Below are 20,840 nucleotides of genomic sequence, written 5' to 3'. Positions count from 1 at the left end.
CTACTGTCACATGCACATCCCTCCTGTTCTTAACTCCCTTCACTGGCTTCCTGTCCTTTATAGAACTGATTTTAAACTTTTAAAGTTTGGTTTTAAAGCTCTTAACGGCCTCACCCCATCGTATTTATCTGAGCTTTTAACTGTAACCCTGGCAGAGCTCTGAGGTCAACAAATCAACTTTTTCTGGAAGTGTTCAGGTCAAAATACAAGCCCTGGGGTGCCCCCAGGCTCTGGAATAAGCTCCCCCCCGATATTCATCTTATTTCTGACCTGGGCCTCTTTAAATCAGGGCTAAAAACCTACTTATTTCAGATGGCTTTTAATACCCAGTAGTATGATGACACTTTTATATTATCTTATTCAATTTTGCTGTATTTTATTGCGTTTACTGTTATTTTATTGTTTTGTACTTATTCTTTTCTTTATTTATTACCTGCTGTAAAGCACTTTGGTGCCGAAATGGACTGTTGTAAAGGGCTGTAGAAATAAATTACATTTACATTTTACAATGCAGATACAGATCATGGATCTATGAGACTCTTGTTTGCAGTATCAGATTAAACATAGTAAAGTTATGTTATGTTTATGCATTTAGGAGACGCTTTTATCCTTACAGATAGGCAGAAAGGGTAAGGGGGTCTTGCCTAAGGACCCCTACTGGAGGTAATACCTTTCATGCAGGGGATTTGAACCCAGATTTCCCACATTAAAGGTGGCAATCATACCATATAAAGCATATAAAGTGGTCTGAGGTGGGAAATAAAGAGGAAATTCCCTAAAACAGAGCTCAGACTGATCCTGGATCAGCACCACACAGGCACAACAAATCTACCTCTAAACTCTACATATTAGAGATATATTTATTATCATCAATTCTGTTGGGTTTTCATTGGGGAACAGACCTCGTTCATGTAGATGCTGCACAGCCTGTGCCTAAATGTATATTCTGTATGTTCTTCTTTGGCTAATTTAGCTTCTCGGGTTGTGACCCATCATATGGAAATAATTTCCGGCCTTTTTAGCAAACCAAAAAAGTGCAGCAGAATACAGATAGGCAGGTAGGGTAAGGGGGTCTTGCCTAAGGACCCCTACTGGAAATAGTACCTTTAATGCAGGGGATTTGAACCCAGATTTCCCACATTAAAGGTGGCAATCATACCATATAAAGCATATAAAGTGGTCTCCAGTGTGGTACAGAGGTGGGAAATAAAGAGGAAATTCCCTAAAACAGAGCTCAGACTGATCCTGGATCAGCACCACACAGGCACAACAAATCTATCTCAACACTCTACATATTAGAGATATATTTATTATCATCATTTCTGTTGGGTTTTCATTGGGGAACAGACCTCGTTCATGTAGATGCTGCACAGCCTGTGCCTAAATGTATATTCTGTATGTTCTTCTTTGGCTAATTTAGCTTCTCGGGTTGTGACCCATCATATGGAAATTATTTCCGCCCTTTTTAGCAAACCAAAAAGTGCAGCAGAATAGACTGAAGGTGTGTTATAGTGCTGAGTCTGTGAAAATGGCTCAGGGCGTATGTGACCTCTGGGAGTAATCCGGGATCGCTCTAATTCAGGACAGATTAACTCGCTCCATGTGCAGCCTTCTCCATCTTCCCTCAAACACACGAGCTACTCCAATAAATACATCTTCATTTACCGAATCACACTTTCTCTGTAAATCAAGCGATTGTTTAATTTACTTTGAAGAGAGAAAAGACGGATAACAAGGGGAAGCTGAGGCCAACTCTTAGTCACTGTATAATCCCCACCCACAGCACAGGAATCCTGACAGGTTAGTCGGCCGGTGCTATATTGGATTGGGATGGAAATAGCATGCAGAGAGCCAGTGATTTCCAGTCTGTGCATTGCTAAAAGGCCATTCTCCGTGCATTAGCATCATAAAGCCAACCAATTATATGGAAACATTAGCTATGCTTTTGCTGCCAGTGGGTAAATCGAGGCTTGGAGCCTTTCATCGTTCTCTTATTGCGTTTTCACGCGTTTGCGTGAGGCTGTGGCTTGAAAGGCCGCGGTTTCGAGCAGCAGGATGCTTGTTCTGTCGTGGGTCACAGTGAAGGCACAACAGGCAGGCCTGGCAGCTGAGTTAGGAGATAAAAAATACACAAAAAAACAAACGGGGACAATCAACCCGGGTCTGTTTTGTTGGTACGTCAACAGCTGAGCTCTCTAATCTCCCATGAAAGGATGTGATTGAACTGATACTGAGGAGTGCTTGTAATCCATCAGTTATGTGGAGTGGGCTGCTGCCTTATCAAGTGTAAATGTCACAATGACACAGTGGGCAGGTATGGACAGGGGGGGGGGGGGTGGGAGGACATGAAGGTAGTGCACCTGCAGCAGCATAATGGGTACATGAGAAAAAGCTTGCCAGCTATTTTCAAATGTCAAAGGTATTGGCTATAATAAGATTGAGCTGGCTTTGGTTATTTGGAATTAGATGCTGAGGCACAGTGGTGTCATGGCGCCCTCTGGTGGCCAAACGGAAGCAAAACCGCAATAAAAAATAAAGTATTTAACAACAGGAATGTTTAAACTTCCTTAAACAAGGACTTCAGTTCCTTTTTTAAATTTTTTTTATCTTTTTATGATTAATTATCATATGTTCCTGTTCTGTTTTTGTCTCTTGTACGTTCAGTTAGTCTAAAACAGGAGATTTTTTAAAAAAAAATGCAGTTTTAAGACATTTCTCACACATTAATATGTCCTCCGTGTGAATTAATTATAATAATGTACCAGAAATGAATTTCCTAAGGGGTCCCAGCCTAAAATATAATGAAACTGGACCTGATCAAGACTTTTTTTGTTGTTTCACTCTATGTTAAAGTGCCGATATGTCTCTCTATGATAGTAGATGAAGCTATAAGGTAAGACTGAGGAGCCAAAACTAGTAATTTAAGCCAGAACTAAATAAAAATCAAGCTCTTGAGAGGTGCGTCTACCTGTGACACATCAGGAACGTTGACCATCTTCTTGCTGGTGGCCACGTGGCCCACGATGCCCATATCCAGCGGGTAAACGATTTCACTGTCAGGTTGGACCAGACAGTCCTCGTATGTTGAATCTTTATCCACATTGAATAACCTGGATTTAAAGGTTTAAAAGAGGTTTAAAAGGTTTAAAAGACAACATCACGACTCAGTGAAATGCAGCCACATTACATTTTTAATGTAATTCAAAGGGAAAACCTTGATAAAATGATAAAAGTCATTGAACTGAGTAAAAGCAAATGTTCCTGAGCAACACAAGTTCATTTAGTTTGGTTCCCTGAACCAGAAGTAATGAGACATTTCAGCTAGACTGTCAGGGTGAGATGGATCAAAGCATGAAAAATTAACACTCAACTGCCCATATTTGGATTAAAAAAAGGTCAAACTTCCCTGTTCTAAACACATCTCCCTCTGCATCAGTCGACTTTTCTCATGGTTTAAGCAAAGCGTCAGAATTTTGATGATAAACAGCCAGTAACCTGGTGGCCAGCTCAGCCACGCCGTTCCTCTGCCGGTACATGAAGAGACTCATGCGGTCCGCCCTCATCATGAAACTGAGGTGCTTCATGAGCTTGAACACAGACTTCTCCATCTGCAGGTTGTCCTGGATATCTCGTATCAGGTCGAACAGGATCTCGCTCTCGTCCATCATCGTCAGCTCGTGGAACTTGCTAATGTCAAGCACTGCCGCCCGGTTGGTATCCAGCAGGTCTGAGATGACCTTAGGCCGTACATTTACGTCATAGTACTGTTTGGCGAACTGTGGGTTGGCATCCAGGAACTGCTCTGCTGCCGCTGCATCCACCATGGTTGCTGCCGACAAGGAAAAACCTTTGAGTGGACGCTTAAATGTGGAGTCTAAGCTAGCTCTGATGTAGCCATCAGCTGCTGTGTTTTGATGAGGATCTGGTTCTTTAACCAATAAGTTAAACAGCTGAAAGATGAATAAAATGAGCTAAAAGATCATTTTCTGCAGGGTCTCATTTATAAACAGGCAGATGTCATTATGTTGTGTTACACAGCGTAAGAAAACCTGTGATTTCAGAAGCTAATAGTGTCCTGTGATGTGAAACGGAGCAGAGGTGCTGTAGATTTATTGGTTTATTCTAAGCATTAATTCATTTAGCACTTCTCTGACATCATCATCTCCTTCTGGTACCGTTATATTCGCCCCGTCCAACACATGATCTGGTTCTTTAACCAATAAGCTAAACAGCTGAAAGATGAATAAAACGAGCTAAAAGATCATTTTCTGCAGGGTCTCATTTATAAACAGGCAGATGTCATTATGTTGTGGATGAATTCAACTTAAACAGCGTAAGAAAACCTGTGATTTCAGAAGCTAATAGTTTTAATTGATGTGAAACGGAGCAGAGGTGATGTAGATTTATTGGTTTATTCTAAGCATTAATTCATTTAGCACTTCTCTGACATCATCATCTCCTTCTGGTACCGTTATATTCGCCCCGTCCAACACATGAAAAACCAGTCAAAGTGATTTAACGACACATTTCTCAGCTCTAACAGATCATATCAATGAAAAACAACCAGCTCTACCTGTTGAAGTCCTTGTATTGTCCCCAGCAAAGTGTGTAATCCCTCTGTCCTGCAAGCCAACCCAACTGCAGATGTCTGAGAAGAGAAAGGGGATTATCAGGATGGTTTTAAATAGTCATGTGTGGACATAAGCCTGCATCCAATTACAACGTTGGGATTACAGGTCTGTCTAATGTTTAATGACACTGTTAGGGATTCCTGTCTTTGTCTCACACTCGGTTATCACCTTTAGCTGTGGTGCAGGGTCATAATAAACAGTTCAAATCATTTAAATATACCAAGAATCATTGGAGTATCTGGTGGGATTTTAATTAAACGCTCTGTTTTAAACTCTGTTTAAAGCTTTGAACCAAAGTGAGAAGATTCAAAACACCCAAAAAAGTTTTGGTCATTTAATTGTAATCTTTTAGTTTTAATGTTTCATTTCAAACAGATAAATGTTGGGAACAGATTTGATTTTTCAGCTACATGTGAGGAAAGCATTTAGATTACTTTGGAAAACAGAAAAGTTGTTTTTCCCTTTGAAATACTTTAAAAAAACCAAAATAAATAATAATTAAAGGCCTAAAATTCCTCTCCCAGTGCATAAAAATAATAGATAACAGTAAAACACGTCTTAAATTAACTTACCATTATGTGTTAACTAATAACAGGAGCTAAAGGTCATTTATCAGCATTTATCAGTGTATAGATTACTCATTAATATACAATTAGTGGGGTCGTGGTAACATGTTACTTTATCTTATGATACTCCTTAAATTAATCCATTTTATTTTCTAAAAAGTGAAAAAATACAAATCTATACATACTTCTGTTTTAAAAGTCACACAAAGCCCCCATTCATCACATCTAAATGCTGTTATAAACTGATGCTCTTATGTCAGCAACTGCTCTGATGACTGATTAGCTGATTAGACACAAAAAGACCGATAAGTGAGTTGGACAATCTGTCAATGTTCACATTTTCAAAGTAAAGTGAACAATTAAGTCTTCAAAGAAGTAGAAGCTCTAAAGTCTGACTTTAGATGGACTTTCAACTCACATCCATCATTGTGTCAAAGATCTGGACAAAAGTCTTGAGCCATACTGTATTTCTTCATTTATTGCCAGGGAAACAGAAAATATGTGCATTAATTAACTGAAACCTGTTAAAAATAGAAATATCTGAGGCAGAAACAGAGTTTTTATCAGTTCTCAGCAGCTTTAAAGTGAATCTCTGGTCTGAGCTCCTTTATTCTCCAACACAGCCTGAACCCTCTGAGACAAGCTTTCTGTCATTTCTTTAAGGAGTCTTCAGGAATAGTTCTCCAGGCTTCTTGAAGGACATCCCAAAGCTCTTCTTTGGATGTGGGCTGCCTTTTGTTCCGTTCTCTGTCAGATGATCCCACACTGCTTCAATAATGTTGAGGTCCGGGCTCTGGGGAGGATTCATCCCTCCATAAGACCTGTTGCCACTGATTTTCAGTCCACTTCTTGTGTCATTTGGCATAGCTCAGCCTTTTCTCCCTGTTTCCCTTCCTTAAGAACGGCTTCTTGACAGCCACCCTTCCATGGAGACCATTTCTGATGAGGCTTGGGCCAACAGTAGATGGATCAGCTGAAGGTCCAGATGCATCTCTCAGGTCCTGTCAGGTCACAGCTGGATTTTTTCCTCTTTCTTAAGGACATCACTTTCAGATCCTGTTCATCTGCTGGAGATAGTTTTTTAGGCCTGACACTTCTTCTTTTGTCCTCCACTTGTCCAGTTTCCTCAAATGTTTTAAGGACACACTGCACACCATGCTGAGATATGCCAAGTTTTCAGCTGATAGCTCTTTGGGAATCACCTTGTTGCTGCAGAAATCCTATTTTCTGTCTGTCAAACTGTGTTTTCTTTGCTGTTTTTCATAGATGTTCATAGATAGAACTAAAGAAACGGGAACAAATTATGTTTGCTTAGAAATACAATATCAGGTACAAGGACTGGACTGAAAATGAGTGAAAAAGTAACCAACGCCCAGAGAAAACCTTTGAAACTATAACTATTGCTCAAGGTCACCTCACAGATTACAAGAAAGTCTTGCTGCTTGGAGCAAGCTATGAATAAATTTAAGAATTTTGGATTATACTGTATAAACAGCTGATTCACCAGCGGTTCAGTTTAGTTTCAGTTTTATTTTCAGTTTCAATACGTGATTAGAATTTCCTCAATCAATATGCACTAATTTTAATTAAAAATATATATAAATGTGTTGTTTTTAATATAATGTGTTGTTTTGTATGACTTAAAGATCGCTTTATAAGTTTGATCCACTTACAAACCGCGACTCCAAACACACTGTTTATCTGAGCTTGAGCGCTCAGCCAGTCATGTGACGCGTTCCATCATACGTCATGACGCACAGAGCTGCCGACGAGCGTAAATGAATTTGAGGCGGAATAAAACTCGGCCGTCGGAGAATAACTTCAGAAAAACTTCGTACGGTCGACTGATTGGAGTGCAGGTGAGTAACTTTCCACATTAACATCCTTTTGCTTTTCACCCTCACACGGCAGCAAAGTGTCACGTTAATGTACTTTAGTTCGAGAAAGTTTCCGTCCGTGTCCACGTTGACAACTTGTTTACAATGGTGACCATTCATACCTCCACTAAGGCAATGCTGGCCTACAGACAGAAAGAAACTAACATTAACTATTCATTTTAGCGTGTTTAATGGGAAACCCGCGTGTCTCAATAAGAAATGTCCGCTTTGTTGCGTTGGATTTCATTTAGAAAGCCTCGACGCTCTGACGTTTCCATTGAGAAGACTGTCTTCTTCCCACAACCAGCTTTAAATAACCAGCAGGTAATCTGATTAACTCTGCCACTCATGGGATCCGTTGTAAAACAGAACCACTTAACTTTCTATTAACGACAATAATTGATTTTATTAAAAAATAACCAAATTAAGCCCATTTTAAAGTTAAACCTATCGATTCTGACTTGCTAAAAATCAACAAATGCAACCACATAAGGTTCCTTACGTCATATTTACTCCTATAAATCATGACTAAATTACTATGACTAATTAATGGAAAGTTATAGCTCGTTTATAAAATGACCAAAACTGATTTAGATAAGATTGAGATTGTAATTTTCTCACTTCTGAAACAGTACTTTGTCCTTGGTTTGGTAGATATCATTACTGATGATTAACAGCATGTGCTAATTTCGCTGTTTAAAGGTCACTTAGAGTATTTCATGAACTGTATGAATGATGGAAAAGTGGTTGCACAGCGCCCCCCCCCCCACTTCCTGTGATAGTTTCCTGTGTGAATGTGACTGCGCTCCGGTTGTCACGTGTTTTAGAGCAGAAGGTGTTTAAGGTGGCGTTGCCTTGACTACGAACCTTTCTCCACATCACCACAGCTCCAAAGGCTCAGTCATGCTTCATGGGGACGACTGCTGCACAGCAGAGGACGACGGCACCGAGACGCACCCGCAGCAGCCGCTCATTCTGGAAAGAGTTGAGGAAGAACCAGGAAAAAAATGGCAAACGACTGCGTCCCGTCGGCTAAAGAAACACTGCTCATGCGCCCCAAAGAAGCTGAAATCCAAAGTACTGGGCTTTGTTCCGATTCTGAAATGGCTTCCACATTACAAGCTCAGGGACTGGATACTGGGGGACGTCATGTCAGGACTTATCGTTGGAATCCTGCTGGTGCCCCAGTCCATAGCCTACTCCTTGCTGGCCAGTCAGGACCCCATATATGGCCTGTACACCTCGTTCTTCTCTTCTATCATTTACGCCCTCCTGGGCTCTTCCAGACACATCTCAGTTGGGATCTTTGGAGTCCTCTGCCTGCTTGTGGGTCAGGTCGTGGATCGGGAGCTGGCTTTGGCGGGATACCTCACAGAAACCAGAAGCAGCATCGGTAACAGCAGCGACGTCCTGCTGGCCGGCCTGGGGAACGGAAGCAGTGGGGTCCAATGTGACAGGAGCTGCTACGCCATCACAGTCGGGGCAACAGTCACCTTCACAGCTGGAGTTTACCAGGTAAGGAGTATGCAATCCAAGGCTTTATGCAACTTTAGTGATTAAACTGCCTTTCAGTTGAAAACATTTTGATGAAATGCTTCTGGCAGCTTACTCCTGATGCTCTTTCTCTCAGGTTCTTATGGGCCTTTTGCAAGTTGGCTTCGTCTCTGTCTACCTCTCAGACTCCCTTCTCAGTGGCTTTGCTACAGGAGCCTCCCTGACCATCCTCACTTCCCAGTTCAAGTACCTTCTGGGCCTGAAGCTCCCCAGGCCCCAAGGCTGGTTCACCCTGTTTAAGACCTGGTTCAGCCTGCTCTCCAACCTCGGAAGCACCAACATCTGTGATTTAATCACCAGTTTGGTTTGTTTGGCCATACTGATTCCTACAAAAGAGCTAAATGATCGCTTCAAGGCCAAATTAAAGGTAAAAAAAGAGACTTTTTACAATCAGTGTGTTTACATGTGTGTCATCGGATCGGATTAATGGCTAAATTACAATAAGACAGTTATTCAGCTCATGTAACAAGCTTAATCTTACTAAGAATCGGCTCGGATTAATGGCTGAATAACTCAGTTATTAGTTATTCAATTAATGGCTGAATAACTCAGACTTATTAATTACAATAAGACAGTTATTCAGCTCATGTAGACACCTTAGTCTGACTAAGAATCGTTTCGGGTTACTCGCGATCAAATTAAGACCCGAGATAACTCCATCCAGACGACAGCGGATCGGATCGAGCGTTCTGAGCATGCTCCAGATTTAGGTGCTTTTCAGGCCCTGAGACATTCCAGGAAAACCTTTTTCTACTCACCTCTGTTAAAAGCAGCTGTGACTGGGTTATATGAGCGCCATCGGGTCGGATTAATGGCTAAATTACAATAAGACTGAGTTATTCAGTTCATGTAACAAGCTTAATCTGACTAAGAATCGGATCGGATTAAATGCTTAATAACTCAGTTATTCAATTAATGGCTGAATAACTCAGTCTTATTAATTACAATAAGACTGAGTTATTCAGCTCATGTAGACACCTTAATCTGACTAAGAAACGGATCGGTTACTTGTGATCACATTAAGACCCCGAGCTTTTTCCCGCAATTGTCACCCGGAAAGGCAAAATGCAGGGAAGGTGAAAGTCATGTTTAGGTGCCGATATGCAATCTTTGACTAACGCGGTGCTCATTTCCATCAGAAAGATGCATTACTCAGTTTGTGACATATTAAACATGATGTCACAACAACAGACTGACAGGCGACACACAGTCACTGCGTTTAATGAGCGCCATCGGATCGGATTAATGGCTAAATTACAATAAGACTGAGTTATTCAGCTCATGTAGACGCCTTAATCTGACTAAGAAACGGATCGGGTTACATGCGATCGGATTAAGACCCGAGACAACTCGATCCAAACGTGCGTTCTGTTCAGCGACAGGCCGCAGTACGTCACGCCTGAGTCCAGCAGCATAGGAGCTCCGCAGGGCACCGTGCTGTTCCCCCTTCTCTTCACACTCAGTGCGTTTAATGAGTCCCATCGGATCGGATTAATGGCTAAATTAGCAGAAATTGAAAAGGTGTCGATTTGCAACAGGCTGGGTTTGTAAAAACAGGAAGAACTGCAGGAAAAGTGTCCATCTCTGCATGACCCGTAAAAACCCAAGAAGGTAAAATCACTTTAATGAGCGCCATCGGATCGGATTAAAGGCTAAATTACAATAAGACTGAGTTATTCAGCTCATGCAGACGCCTTAATCTGACTAAAAAACGGATCGGATCAGATTACTTAACAGTGGATCGGAGCGTTCTGCTCCAGATCTTTCCCCGCGATCGTCACCCGGAAGTGGACGATATTCCTGTTGCTGCCGTCAGAAAGAAAGAAACAACGCGATGGAGAATGCGCCGTTGTGCATCGTCTGTGCCATAACCAGCTCATCGCAGATGGAGAGGGACGCAGCTTCATCTCGCTCTGCGTTCGCCATCTTTCTGAATGCCTGAGTTTGTTGTTGTTGGTGGTGAAGACGTCAACAGGAAGTGGCTCTATCAGCGATAGCTGAAATGGGGACAGCGCCACCTATGGTACCGGGGTATGACATGCTTTGTGCCAGTGATTCCATTCATTCACCGCCATATATCCAAGGATAATTACCCTCAGATAAGGAGCAGAACCCAACTGTAGCTGTAATCCAGTTAATCTCAGCATGTGGACCCTCTGAGGGTTTAAATTAAATGACAAAAATGGTGATTTGAAAACATCGCATTGCATTTTTGCCCATCAGGTCACCTGCTTATCATTAAACCCACAGTTAGTGCTGCTTGTTACACGGAACCATCTGAACAGTTTAGAAATGATGAATAGCAAGCGAACCTAATAGAAATAGGCTGAATATTTCAGATTGATCGAGTACTCAGTAAATCTCATAAAATCTGTAGCATTCAAAGTCAGACCGTTATTTTAGGGACTTCAGAATAAAGAAAGAGACCAAGGTCAGAGTGGGACCAGAAAGCAGTTCAATCAGTTCTGCTCTAAGGCACAAACGCAGCCACCCAGAACCCTGCAGACATGTGTGATATTAACAGCTGAGAAGACGTGTTTCAGCACAATAAAACATTCATCTCAGGTGGTTTCTGTGTTGTTTAACCTCAGAAGTGTGTAACAACACAAATTTGAGTCAATACAGCTGAAGTGAACTTTCTGGTTTCAAGGTAGCTTTGATCAAATGAGGCCTCTTTACAACAGATGCTGGTCAGAGACTCCACTTGTGCCAATAAAGTACTTTTTTCCACTTCTTCCAGCCTCAGTAGTGGTGAAGACATTAGATCTCTGCTTCTGAACTATAAATTCTGTATTATTCATCAATAATAACAACCAAAACACATCAGTTCGCTCCATTTTCATGTTTTGTTTTGTAACATTTTGCAAGATTTAATTAGCAGTCAGTGGTGTCTCTTTCTGAGAGGTGAAGGGAAGTCATGGGATGGGAACCTGCACATGGTTTTGTGTGGTTAAAAAGGTCTGATGGAGCACAGAAAGAGATAAACGACAGAGTTTATAGTGCAGATGACTCTACTTCAGCCACATCCTGCTCTTTGTAAACTGCATTTTTTGGGCTGAGTGGATACGGATCGACTTCTAAATTTAAAGTGAGCAACAATATCAAAGCTCTATGAGAGGAATATTATTTTAAACAAGATTTCAATCACTTTTCTAACTGAATTCTACATTTTTAATGCCTGAGAATGAAGCTTTTATGGTTGTTTGAGCAGCGGATCGTCCGAGTGCCAAAAAAAGCTCGTAGAGTTTGATGAAGACAGCGGAGGAATCAATAAATCTGTTCAGTGAGAAGTTTAAGGGAGCGTATCACACCATAACATCACCGGAGAACCAGTCGGGGTGCATGAATCACACTCTTCAAAAGATGAAAAGGCAGAAAGCAAAAATAAGCATGAATTTCCCCTGATAAATAATCATTTTCCTCAGAACAGGTAATTCAGCTGAACAGAATTAGCTGCTACTGCTGGAGGGGTTCGAGACCTGCTAATCCAATTATTAGAAGATAAAAAACATCCTTCCAAGTTTGTTATTTTTACTGAGTCACTCGCAGCTGCTTTTATCAGTTGCTGCTTGTGTGATAATAGAAGGGATTTCTTTTTAAATCGGGTAGAAATGTGCTGAAAGAGCTAACCTTTAAAGTTTGTGCCTTAGTTTAAGCTTCACATCATCCGTGGGTTTTTAATTCAATTAAACTTTATTTATAAAGCGCCAGATTACAACAAATGTCATCTCAAGGCACTTAAGTAATAAAGTCCAATTCAAGCCAATTGGAATTCAATTAATTGTAATCATAATCCAATTAATTCATATGGAGCCAATTCAAAATAATATCCGAGCTAAGGAAACCAACAGATTGCACCGAAACTTGTCTTCAGTCCAATCTCCCGTCCTGAGCCTGAGGGACTGTGGAAAGGAACGACTCCCTTTAACAGGAAGAAACCTCTGGCAGAACCAGAACCAGGAAGAAACCTCTGGCAGAACCAGAACCAGGAAGAAACCTCTGGCAGAACCAGAACCAGGAAGAAACCTCTGGCAGAACCAGAACCAGGAAGAAACCTCTGGCAGAACCAGAACCAGGAAGGAACCTCTGGCAGAACCAGACTCAGGAAGAAACCTCTGGCAGAACCAGACTCAGGAAGAAACCTCTGGCAAAACCAGAACCAGGAAGAAACCTCTGGCAAAACCAGAACCAGGAAGAAACCTCTGGCAGGACCAGAACCAGGAAGAAACCTCTGGCAGAACCAGAACCAGGAAGAAACCTCTGGCAGAACCAGGAAGAAACCTCTGGCAGAACCAGGAAGAAACCTCTGGCAGAACCAGAACCAGGAAGAAACCTCTGGCAGGACCAGAACCAGGAAGAAACCTCTGGCAGGACCAGAACCAGGAAGAAACCTCTGGCAGGACCAGAACCAGGAAGAAACCTCTGGCAGAACCAGAACCAGGAAGAAACCTCTGGCAGAACCAGAACCAGGAAGAAACCTCTGGCAGAACCAGACTCAGGAAGAAACCTCTGGCAGAACCAGAACCAGGAAGAAACCTCTGGCAGAACCAGAACCAGGAAGAAACCTCTGGCAGAACCAGAACCAGGAAGAAACCTCTGGCAGAACCAGGAAGAAACCTCTGGCAGAACCAGACTCAGGAAGAAACCTCTGGCAGAACCAGAACCAGGAAGAAACCTCTGGCAGAACCAGACTCAGGAAGAAACCTCTGGCAGAACCAGGAAGAAACCTCTGGCAGAACCAGGAAGAAACCTCTGGCAGAACCAGGAAGAAACCTCTGGCAGAACCAGAACCAGGAAGAAACCTCTGGCAGAACCAGAACCAGGAAGAAACCTCTGGCAGAACCAGGAAGAAAGCTCTGGCAGAACCAGGAAGAAACCTCTGGCAGAACCAGAACCAGGAAGGGTGGCCATCCACCTCGACCAGCTGGGGTTTGAGAAGACAGAAAAGAGGGAAAAGAGGGGAGAAAAACACCATAACACCATTCAAAGGATACCTGCTGGAACAGGGAAACACAAGTTAATAACCACAATAATGTCACATGGACATAAAATCATTTGAGAAATTAAACGGGGGGAAAAGAGAGCAAAGTGAGGAGAGGTGTGACAGATGAGGTCCCCCAGCATTTAACCTGCTTTTCTTTCCATTTCCAGGCTCCGATCCCCTTTGAGCTCTTCGTGGTGATAATTGCAACGCTTGCCTCTCACTTTGGCCACTTCAACACGGATTACGGGTCCAGTGTGGCCGGCGCCATCCCCACAGGCTTCCTCCCGCCTCAGCTGCCTTTGTGGTCGCTGATCCCCAACGTGGCCGTTGACGCCTTTTCAATCGCCATCGTGGGCTTCGCCATCACGGTCTCGCTGTCCGAGATGTTCGCCAAGAAGCACGGCTACACGGTGGACGCCAACCAGGAGATGTACGCCATCGGCTTCTGCAACATCCTGCCGTCGTTCTTCCGCTGCTTCACCACCAGCGCCGCTCTGACCAAGACGCTGGTTAAGGAGTCCACGGGGTGCCAGACTCAGATGTCGGGGCTGATCTCTGCGCTCGTCCTGCTGCTGGTGCTTCTGGTTATCGCTCCGCTCTTTTACTCCCTTCAGAAGTAAGCGTACCAGAGTCTTAACCTCAGCCTTTCAAACTTATTTCTGCCACAAACACGGTTCAGATTATCAGCTCCATTCATTCTGATGGTTGGTACAATAAGCTATAGATGGATCAGCAACTGAGCAAGGGCGTAACCATGGTTTAGACATTGGGGGGGTCCAAGAAAAACAAAATTGTTGAGTGCATTATCTACAATTCTTTATTTATATATGAAAAATTGGACATTTAGAACATAGTTTAGAGGACTACATTGACCATGTAAGTTCACATCTAAAGGAATAGTGTAATTTCTCCGAGACAGTGACTGCCCCCCCACTTTGTTTTGGTTAGTTGCTTACTGTTTACTGACCTTAAACACACCTACCAATTACAATTATGCTCTTCCAGTAGTTCTGTAGCAAATAGGACAGCTTCCAATGGAAAACGGCCAAATACCCAAAGCATGTTTATGGAAATATTTTAATAAGGACAACTAATGATGGAACAAATTACAGACTTTTCCTTTAACAAAAAATGTGCTGAGGACTTTTAAGTCCAGGTTCATTTCTATTGTGTCAATGTCTCAAAATGTGCATTAACAATGAAAAGTCTAACAGTCTAATGTTATTTTAGTTTTAAGTTCTTTTATTTTGAAAGGGGGCCGAAGTTTATTTTGTTGATTCTGTGTTGGATTTCCTGTTCTGGTACAATCTGCTCTGTTGAGCAGCGGCTCCGTCAAAAGTAGAAGTCCAACGTAAAGATAAGGAGAGACGCTGCTGAGACGGTGGCGCGCCCGTTACCACGGTAACACACGGAAATAAGTTGAAAATAAATAAGACATAACAAGAGACCGATCCCTGGACAGGGGTCATAAAAGGAGAACGTGCATTTTACATATTTTCTTCTGTATATTGGGGGGGACAGGTTGGTATTTTCTCAACATTGGGGGGGGGACACGACCCCCCCAAAGAATGCGTGGTTACGCCATAGCAACTGAGGATTCAAATAAAGATATATTTATATGTAGAGGATTTATCTCTTCAGCCGTAAATCAGTCCCAATGCATGAAATTTGACCAAAAATCGATATTTTTTCTTGCTTGAGGGAGGATTTGCTTGTGGTTCCTACTTTGTTTGCCTTTGAAAAGCGGTTTCAAAGGTACACAGATAACCTGTGATTGAGGTTCAGGGCTAAAGCCGACTGCCGTTTCTCACCTGAGAACAAACTGATATCCATGCAGCTGTTGCATGGAACAGAGGTCAGAATAAGAAAGAGTGAAAGGCAGAAATGAATAAATACAGGAGAAGTTCATTGTCAAATAGAGGCAACTTAACCCCAGTTTTTTCTGCTTCAAGCCGGTCGGCATCGATCTGCTTCCCTCCTGCTGTCTCCTTGTTTTTAGAAGGAGCTTCAGAGGCGATTATCGGGAATATCTGCTGAGGCCCAACTCAGTTTTATCTTATTTTCTCTTAAATCAACAGTTTTAGCCAATTAAACAGATCAGTTTGTGTGTGGGCGCCTCTCTGGAGGTCTCAGTGATCTCCCCCTTCAGTCTTTCTGCTGAAAAACATCACATAATTCAACATTTTTAAGCACAGTACCAGTCCAAAGTTTGGGTAATTGTTTCCAAACGTGGGGTGAATGCCGTAAAATAGTGTTGTGGTATGATTGCCACCTTCCACCTGAGTTCAAACCCCCTGCATGAAAGGTATTACCTCCAGTAGGGGTCCTTAGGCAAGACCCTACATGCCTACCTGGATAAAAGCACCTGCTAAATGCATAAATATAAAATCCTGACTGATTGTTGTGTTAATGGGATACCAACCTTTCTTTCTCCATTCCCTGCTTGTGTGCAGATGTGTTTTAGCTGTTTAGGCCGAACTCGGAACAGTTTTAGCCAATTAAACAGATTAGTTTGTGTGTGGGCGCCTCTCTGGAGGTCTCAGTGATCTCTTTCTGCTGAAAAACATCACAGATTCAACACATCAAACACATAATTCAACATTTTTAAGCACAGTACCAGTCCAAAGTTTGGGTAATTGTTTCCAAACGTGGGGTGACTGTCGTAAAATAGTGTCGTGGTATGATTGCCACCTTCCACCTGGGTTCAAAGCCCCTGCATGAAAGGTATTACCTCCAGTAGGGGTCCTTAGGCAAGACCCTAAATGCCTACCTGGATAAAAGCGTCTGCTAAATGCATAAATATAAAATCCTGACTGATTGTTGTGTTAATGGAATACCTTTCTTTCTCCAGATGTGTTTTAGCTGTGATCATTGTGGTGAATCTCCGTGGAGCTCTACAAAAGTTCACCGACATCCCCCGCATGTGGCGTGCCAACCGAATCGATGCCTCCATCTGGCTGATTACCATGGCAACGTCAGCGCTGGTCAACACCGAGCTCGGCCTTCTGGTCGGGGTTTTGGTGTCGGCCTTCTGCGTCCTGGGGCGAACCCAGAAGGCCCAGGTCCTGGAGCTGGGCCGGGCTGCCACCAGGGAGCACTACGAAGACTTGGCGTCTTACCGTGGCCTTCAAACGCACGCCGGAGTGGCGGTTTTCAGATACGAGGCACCGATTTATTACGCCAACCAGAGCCTGTTCAAGAAATCCCTCTACAGGTGCGTGGGGCTCGACCCGGTGAGGGAGAAAACCCGGCGTCTGAAGCTCAGGAAGGGTAAACCGACGCAGATGCAGTCGGAAGACAAAGCTCCTGAGGAGAATGAGGTTGAAGCGGCTGCAACGCTGATGTCTTCCCCAAACCTCCGCAGCTTAGTGATGGACTGCAGCGCCGTTCAGTTCCTCGACACCGCCGGTGTGAGCGCTCTGAAAGAAGTTCGCAAAGACTACGGAGAACTTGGAGTCGAAGTGGTTCTGGCCCAGTGCAACACCTCGGTGATGGACACTCTGGAAAGGGGGGGGTACTCCAGCGCTGAAACCAAAGGGATCTTCTTCACCATCGCAGACGCCGTGCTCTACCTCCAAAGCCTCTGTGCAGCCAACGGAGTTCATGACAACAAACGTTAGGCTGCTGAAGTATCCGTCCAAATATTTCTGCACATTTATACGCCTCAGATGCAGAAATGCAGTCACGGTTGTGCCTTGAAACGTTGCAGAGAAGCGTTTTCTTTCTGAATGTGTCCCTCAGCTCTCCACAATCGGTTTCAGTATGTTTAAATCCATCCTTGCGCTGTGTCTCTGAGTCCTAACCCGACATTTAATTACAGTTCAGGGACCTCAAGGACCGCCGTTGTGCAAAATATAGTGAAAGTGTTGAAGTTACAGTGCAGATCATTTCGTGGCTGTTACTGAATGGGATGTGTGCAAAAGGTTTTCCTCAGACTTGGATGTAAAATACTGACAACTTTGTAAAACTTTGGAGCCAAATAACCAGATCTGATGTTTAAGTAAATTTACTCTTTGAAAGATTTGAATTTGAATGTGATCGCAGTTAATTTAAGCCACAGAATTAGATGTAAAACTGACAGAAGAAGAAGAAAGAATCTCTTCAGAATAGGTCTTTCTCTAAGAAAAGCACGGTGAAGTTAGCCAAGCTTCAGCTTCAGTGCATCTCAGGCTGTAGATGTATATAAATTATACGTTTTAACTCGTTCAGACCAAAGCAGAACCTGTTTGGGTGGTTGAATGCACTGAATGCTTTATTCAATGCTCTGATAAATAAATTAAAACAGGACCTAATATATAAGGTGAAGCCATCAGAACCCAGAACTCAAAGTGGATGCTACACTTCTCTTAGGAGAGGAAACTTCTTTCTTTTAGAGGAGAAATAACATCATACTTAACATGATATGTGCCTGAATGTGAATATAACTGGTAACAAGGTCAGTTCTAAAAAGCAGTAAAATAACTGATAGTTTCTTCTTATTTAGCAGGTTTTTGGGGGTTCTTTTATCCCCGACTTCAGTGCCTTAAGCTATTGCTTCTTATGTATTTATGTGCAAATCTGACTAATGAAACCCTGCCTTACTGCTGCAAGACCCAATTTAAAGTATTTTCCCTTTAACAAATCCAGCAAATGTGCCACTTTGACGCATGTCTTCAGGTTCGTTTTCACTCTGTTTGCTGAAGGTAACTGGAGCCTGCTGGCAGCAGGATGACGAATGGATGAAAAGTTAAAGAAACATGAGATTAACATCCACAAAACCTGCTTGAGACTCTTTTGTTGAACTGATATTTGAATAATGGCAGCGGGACACTCTGGGTTGGGTTCGTGGCGGTATGTAGGAGCACCTCAGGGTGCGAGTGTCTCCTCTGTTAAAGGGAAAATACAGCCAGAGGTCGACGTTAGCGTAAAATACTTATTTTCAGTGCAAAGAGAGTAGAAAGAAAATGTATTCTGATTTTTGGCTGTGATTCAGAAAGCAAAGGAAGTCATACCTCATTATAATACCTGATAACTTTGATTTTATAGCACTTAGCGTTGCAAAGCTTGCTTCAAACCTCTGCAGGTTTCATAAATAAGTAGCTTGGTGTTTGTGCATCACTCTACGTCAGCACTTATGTGGAAGTTGTGTCACTTTAGGGCTGGAATAAGGAGACTTTGCCGTTTGATAATCAGATCTAAGAGGAGCTCAGGAGTGAAATTTGCGGTTGGTATGTGACGGGGTAATTTAGATGTAGTCTCTCAGGTGGAACTGGTTGTACCGGGTTAAAAAGTGGAAGATAAGAGGCGGAAATAGAGTCTCAGAAACTAAAAATGTGCGTTAGGTTTCTCCAACACAAAGCTGTGAGGTTTTAAAACTAAAAATCATTGCTTACAAGCCGTTTCTGGAGCAGCTTTCACCCTGAAACTCTCAGCCGTTTTTCATGCTGTGCATTTATTACTCAGACTTTAAGTTTCTTTGGCTCTATTAAACGCACATTATCATTTATGAGGAACTTAAATGGACTGGTGACCTGCCCGGGGGGCACCCTGCCTCTCGCCTGGCCACAGCTGGAATGAGCTCAGCTGGAGCGGGTGCAGAAAATGAATGAATTTATAATGAAATTTACAGGAAGTTCAATATTCTCAGCTTCCGTCATACGTGTGCCTGATTAAAAGCATACTTTTTCTATACTTTACTGTATATTCTGTAATATCTGAGGACCTAAATAAAGGTTTGTTCAGGTATTTGTGATTTAAGCCCCAATATAAGCCCAAAAGTTGAAGAAATCCACTCGACTGTAAGCAGCTGTCCACATGCAGAAAGGCCTGAAACTGTCCCGTCTGGTGAAATGTCAGGACTTGTACTCCCTCTGTTTGCTTTAGGAGGCTTAGATCACACCCTCAGACAGTGAGTTCATGCTTTTGGGACTGGAGCACATGCAGCTGCAGAGTTGAATGTGTCCTGATTAACTGCAGTAGGCTGCAGAATCATTTCAGCACGATGTGTATTATAATATTCTGTGTAATAGCTTTTCTATCAGTCTTTTGTAGCTGTACACGTCTGTAATTCTTTTTGCATGTTGTGGCTCTGCATTAGATACTTTATGCAGTAAATTAGGAGTTTTCCCTTGGAACAAAACACTGTAAATGTTCAGCATGTCCAGGATTAAAGGAAATGTTTTATGTGTCATTTTTGGTGTATTTTCTTCAGTTTTCACAGCTGAGGTGACCCGATAAGGGATGTGAAACGCCATCTTTTCCTAACTGACAGTTTGGAAAATAAAAGCAGGCTTTGACAGCTATTGTCCCGCTGCCTTTTAATCCTTTTCCTCGAGGCGGGCCTCATTGAGTCGCTGTTAGTTAACAACATGTGTACTGAGCAAACACGAGAGTTCGCTCACTCTTGGCTCTCGTTCAGGGTCCTCACAGGCTTTAACAATGACTAATGCAGTCATTTTATTCTTACTTTTCTGTACAGATTATATTCAAACTGTGAGATATGACTCTACTGGTAGCAGGGCTGAAGTTTTATTAAATTATAAGGTTTTTTTCAGGGATCTCAGGATGCCAAACAAATAAAATATGGAGAATTTGCTTCACTCTTTGATCCTTTTCCAAGCAAAACAGCTCCAGATGGTGGCACCAGAGCTCCAAACACTGACCAATATTAACGCTAAAGACTGTTCCACCCAATGCACTGACAGAATGAGTCCCTTTCATTTCAAACTACTTACTATACTGTTGCTATATATGACTACAGCAAGTCGTCTTTCCTGAAACTGTTGGACTGGTTGATTAAAACCATTATCCTCGGTGCAAACCTTTGCTTTTCATTGAAACTTCTACAGGATGGTGCACCGAGGGGAGCGACGGGAACAGACTCGAGGTAGAATTAACGTGGTTTGAAGCCCCGAGGGACGACTTCAGGCTCCGACTCCGTTTTATACCATAACCTCAATCTTAAGATTTAGTTTTTTGCCAGATAAAAGTGGGTAAAAACCCTTTGGTCTGTGGAAACTTGAGCTGAGGCAGCCGGTGACGACCGAGAGCTGAAGACAAACCAGTTTCTATTCAATCGAGTTTCAGGGCTCAAGTTTTATTAAATTATAAGGGGTTTTTTCAGGTATCTGGCAGCAACATTTCAACTGCCAAATAAAATATGGAGAATTTGCTTCACTCTTTGATCCTTTTCCAAGCTAAACAGCTCCAGATGGTGGCACCAGAGCTCCAAACGCTGACCAATATTAAT

At 42.6% G+C, this 20,840-nt stretch overlaps 2 protein-coding genes across 2 annotated transcripts in view; one reads left to right on the top strand and one right to left on the bottom strand.

Moving 5' to 3' along the window:
* Positions 1–3,824, bottom strand: part of pde6a (phosphodiesterase 6A, cGMP-specific, rod, alpha) — a 41,063-nt gene extending 37,239 nt beyond the window's left edge. Inside the window, exons 1-2 of the mRNA XM_072396322.1 lie at positions 3,496–3,824; positions 2,969–3,110 (exon numbers count right to left, since the gene is read on the bottom strand). Of these exons, the coding sequence (XP_072252423.1) occupies positions 2,969–3,110; positions 3,496–3,824 (471 nt within the window). The remainder of the gene's footprint in view (positions 1–2,968; positions 3,111–3,495) is intronic.
* A 3,139-nt stretch (positions 3,825–6,963) lies between these two features.
* On the top strand, positions 6,964–19,794 carry slc26a2 (solute carrier family 26 member 2). Its single transcript, XM_072395141.1, has 5 exons — positions 6,964–7,056; positions 7,962–8,589; positions 8,705–8,995; positions 13,780–14,228; positions 16,464–19,794. The coding sequence occupies exons 2-5, from the start codon at positions 7,978–7,980 to the stop codon at positions 17,230–17,232; spliced, it is 2,121 nt and encodes a 706-aa protein (XP_072251242.1). The 5' UTR covers positions 6,964–7,056; positions 7,962–7,977; the 3' UTR covers positions 17,233–19,794.
* Positions 19,795–20,840: the final 1,046 nt, after the last annotated feature.

This window comes from Leuresthes tenuis, unplaced genomic scaffold (assembly GCF_036924035.1).
Source record: "Leuresthes tenuis unplaced genomic scaffold, fLeuTen1.0.hap1 SCAF_11, whole genome shotgun sequence".
Taxonomy (NCBI): Eukaryota; Metazoa; Chordata; class Actinopteri; order Atheriniformes; family Atherinopsidae; genus Leuresthes; species Leuresthes tenuis.
Note: the sequence above shows the minus strand (reverse complement) of the source record. Positions and strands in the feature narration are given on the sequence as shown.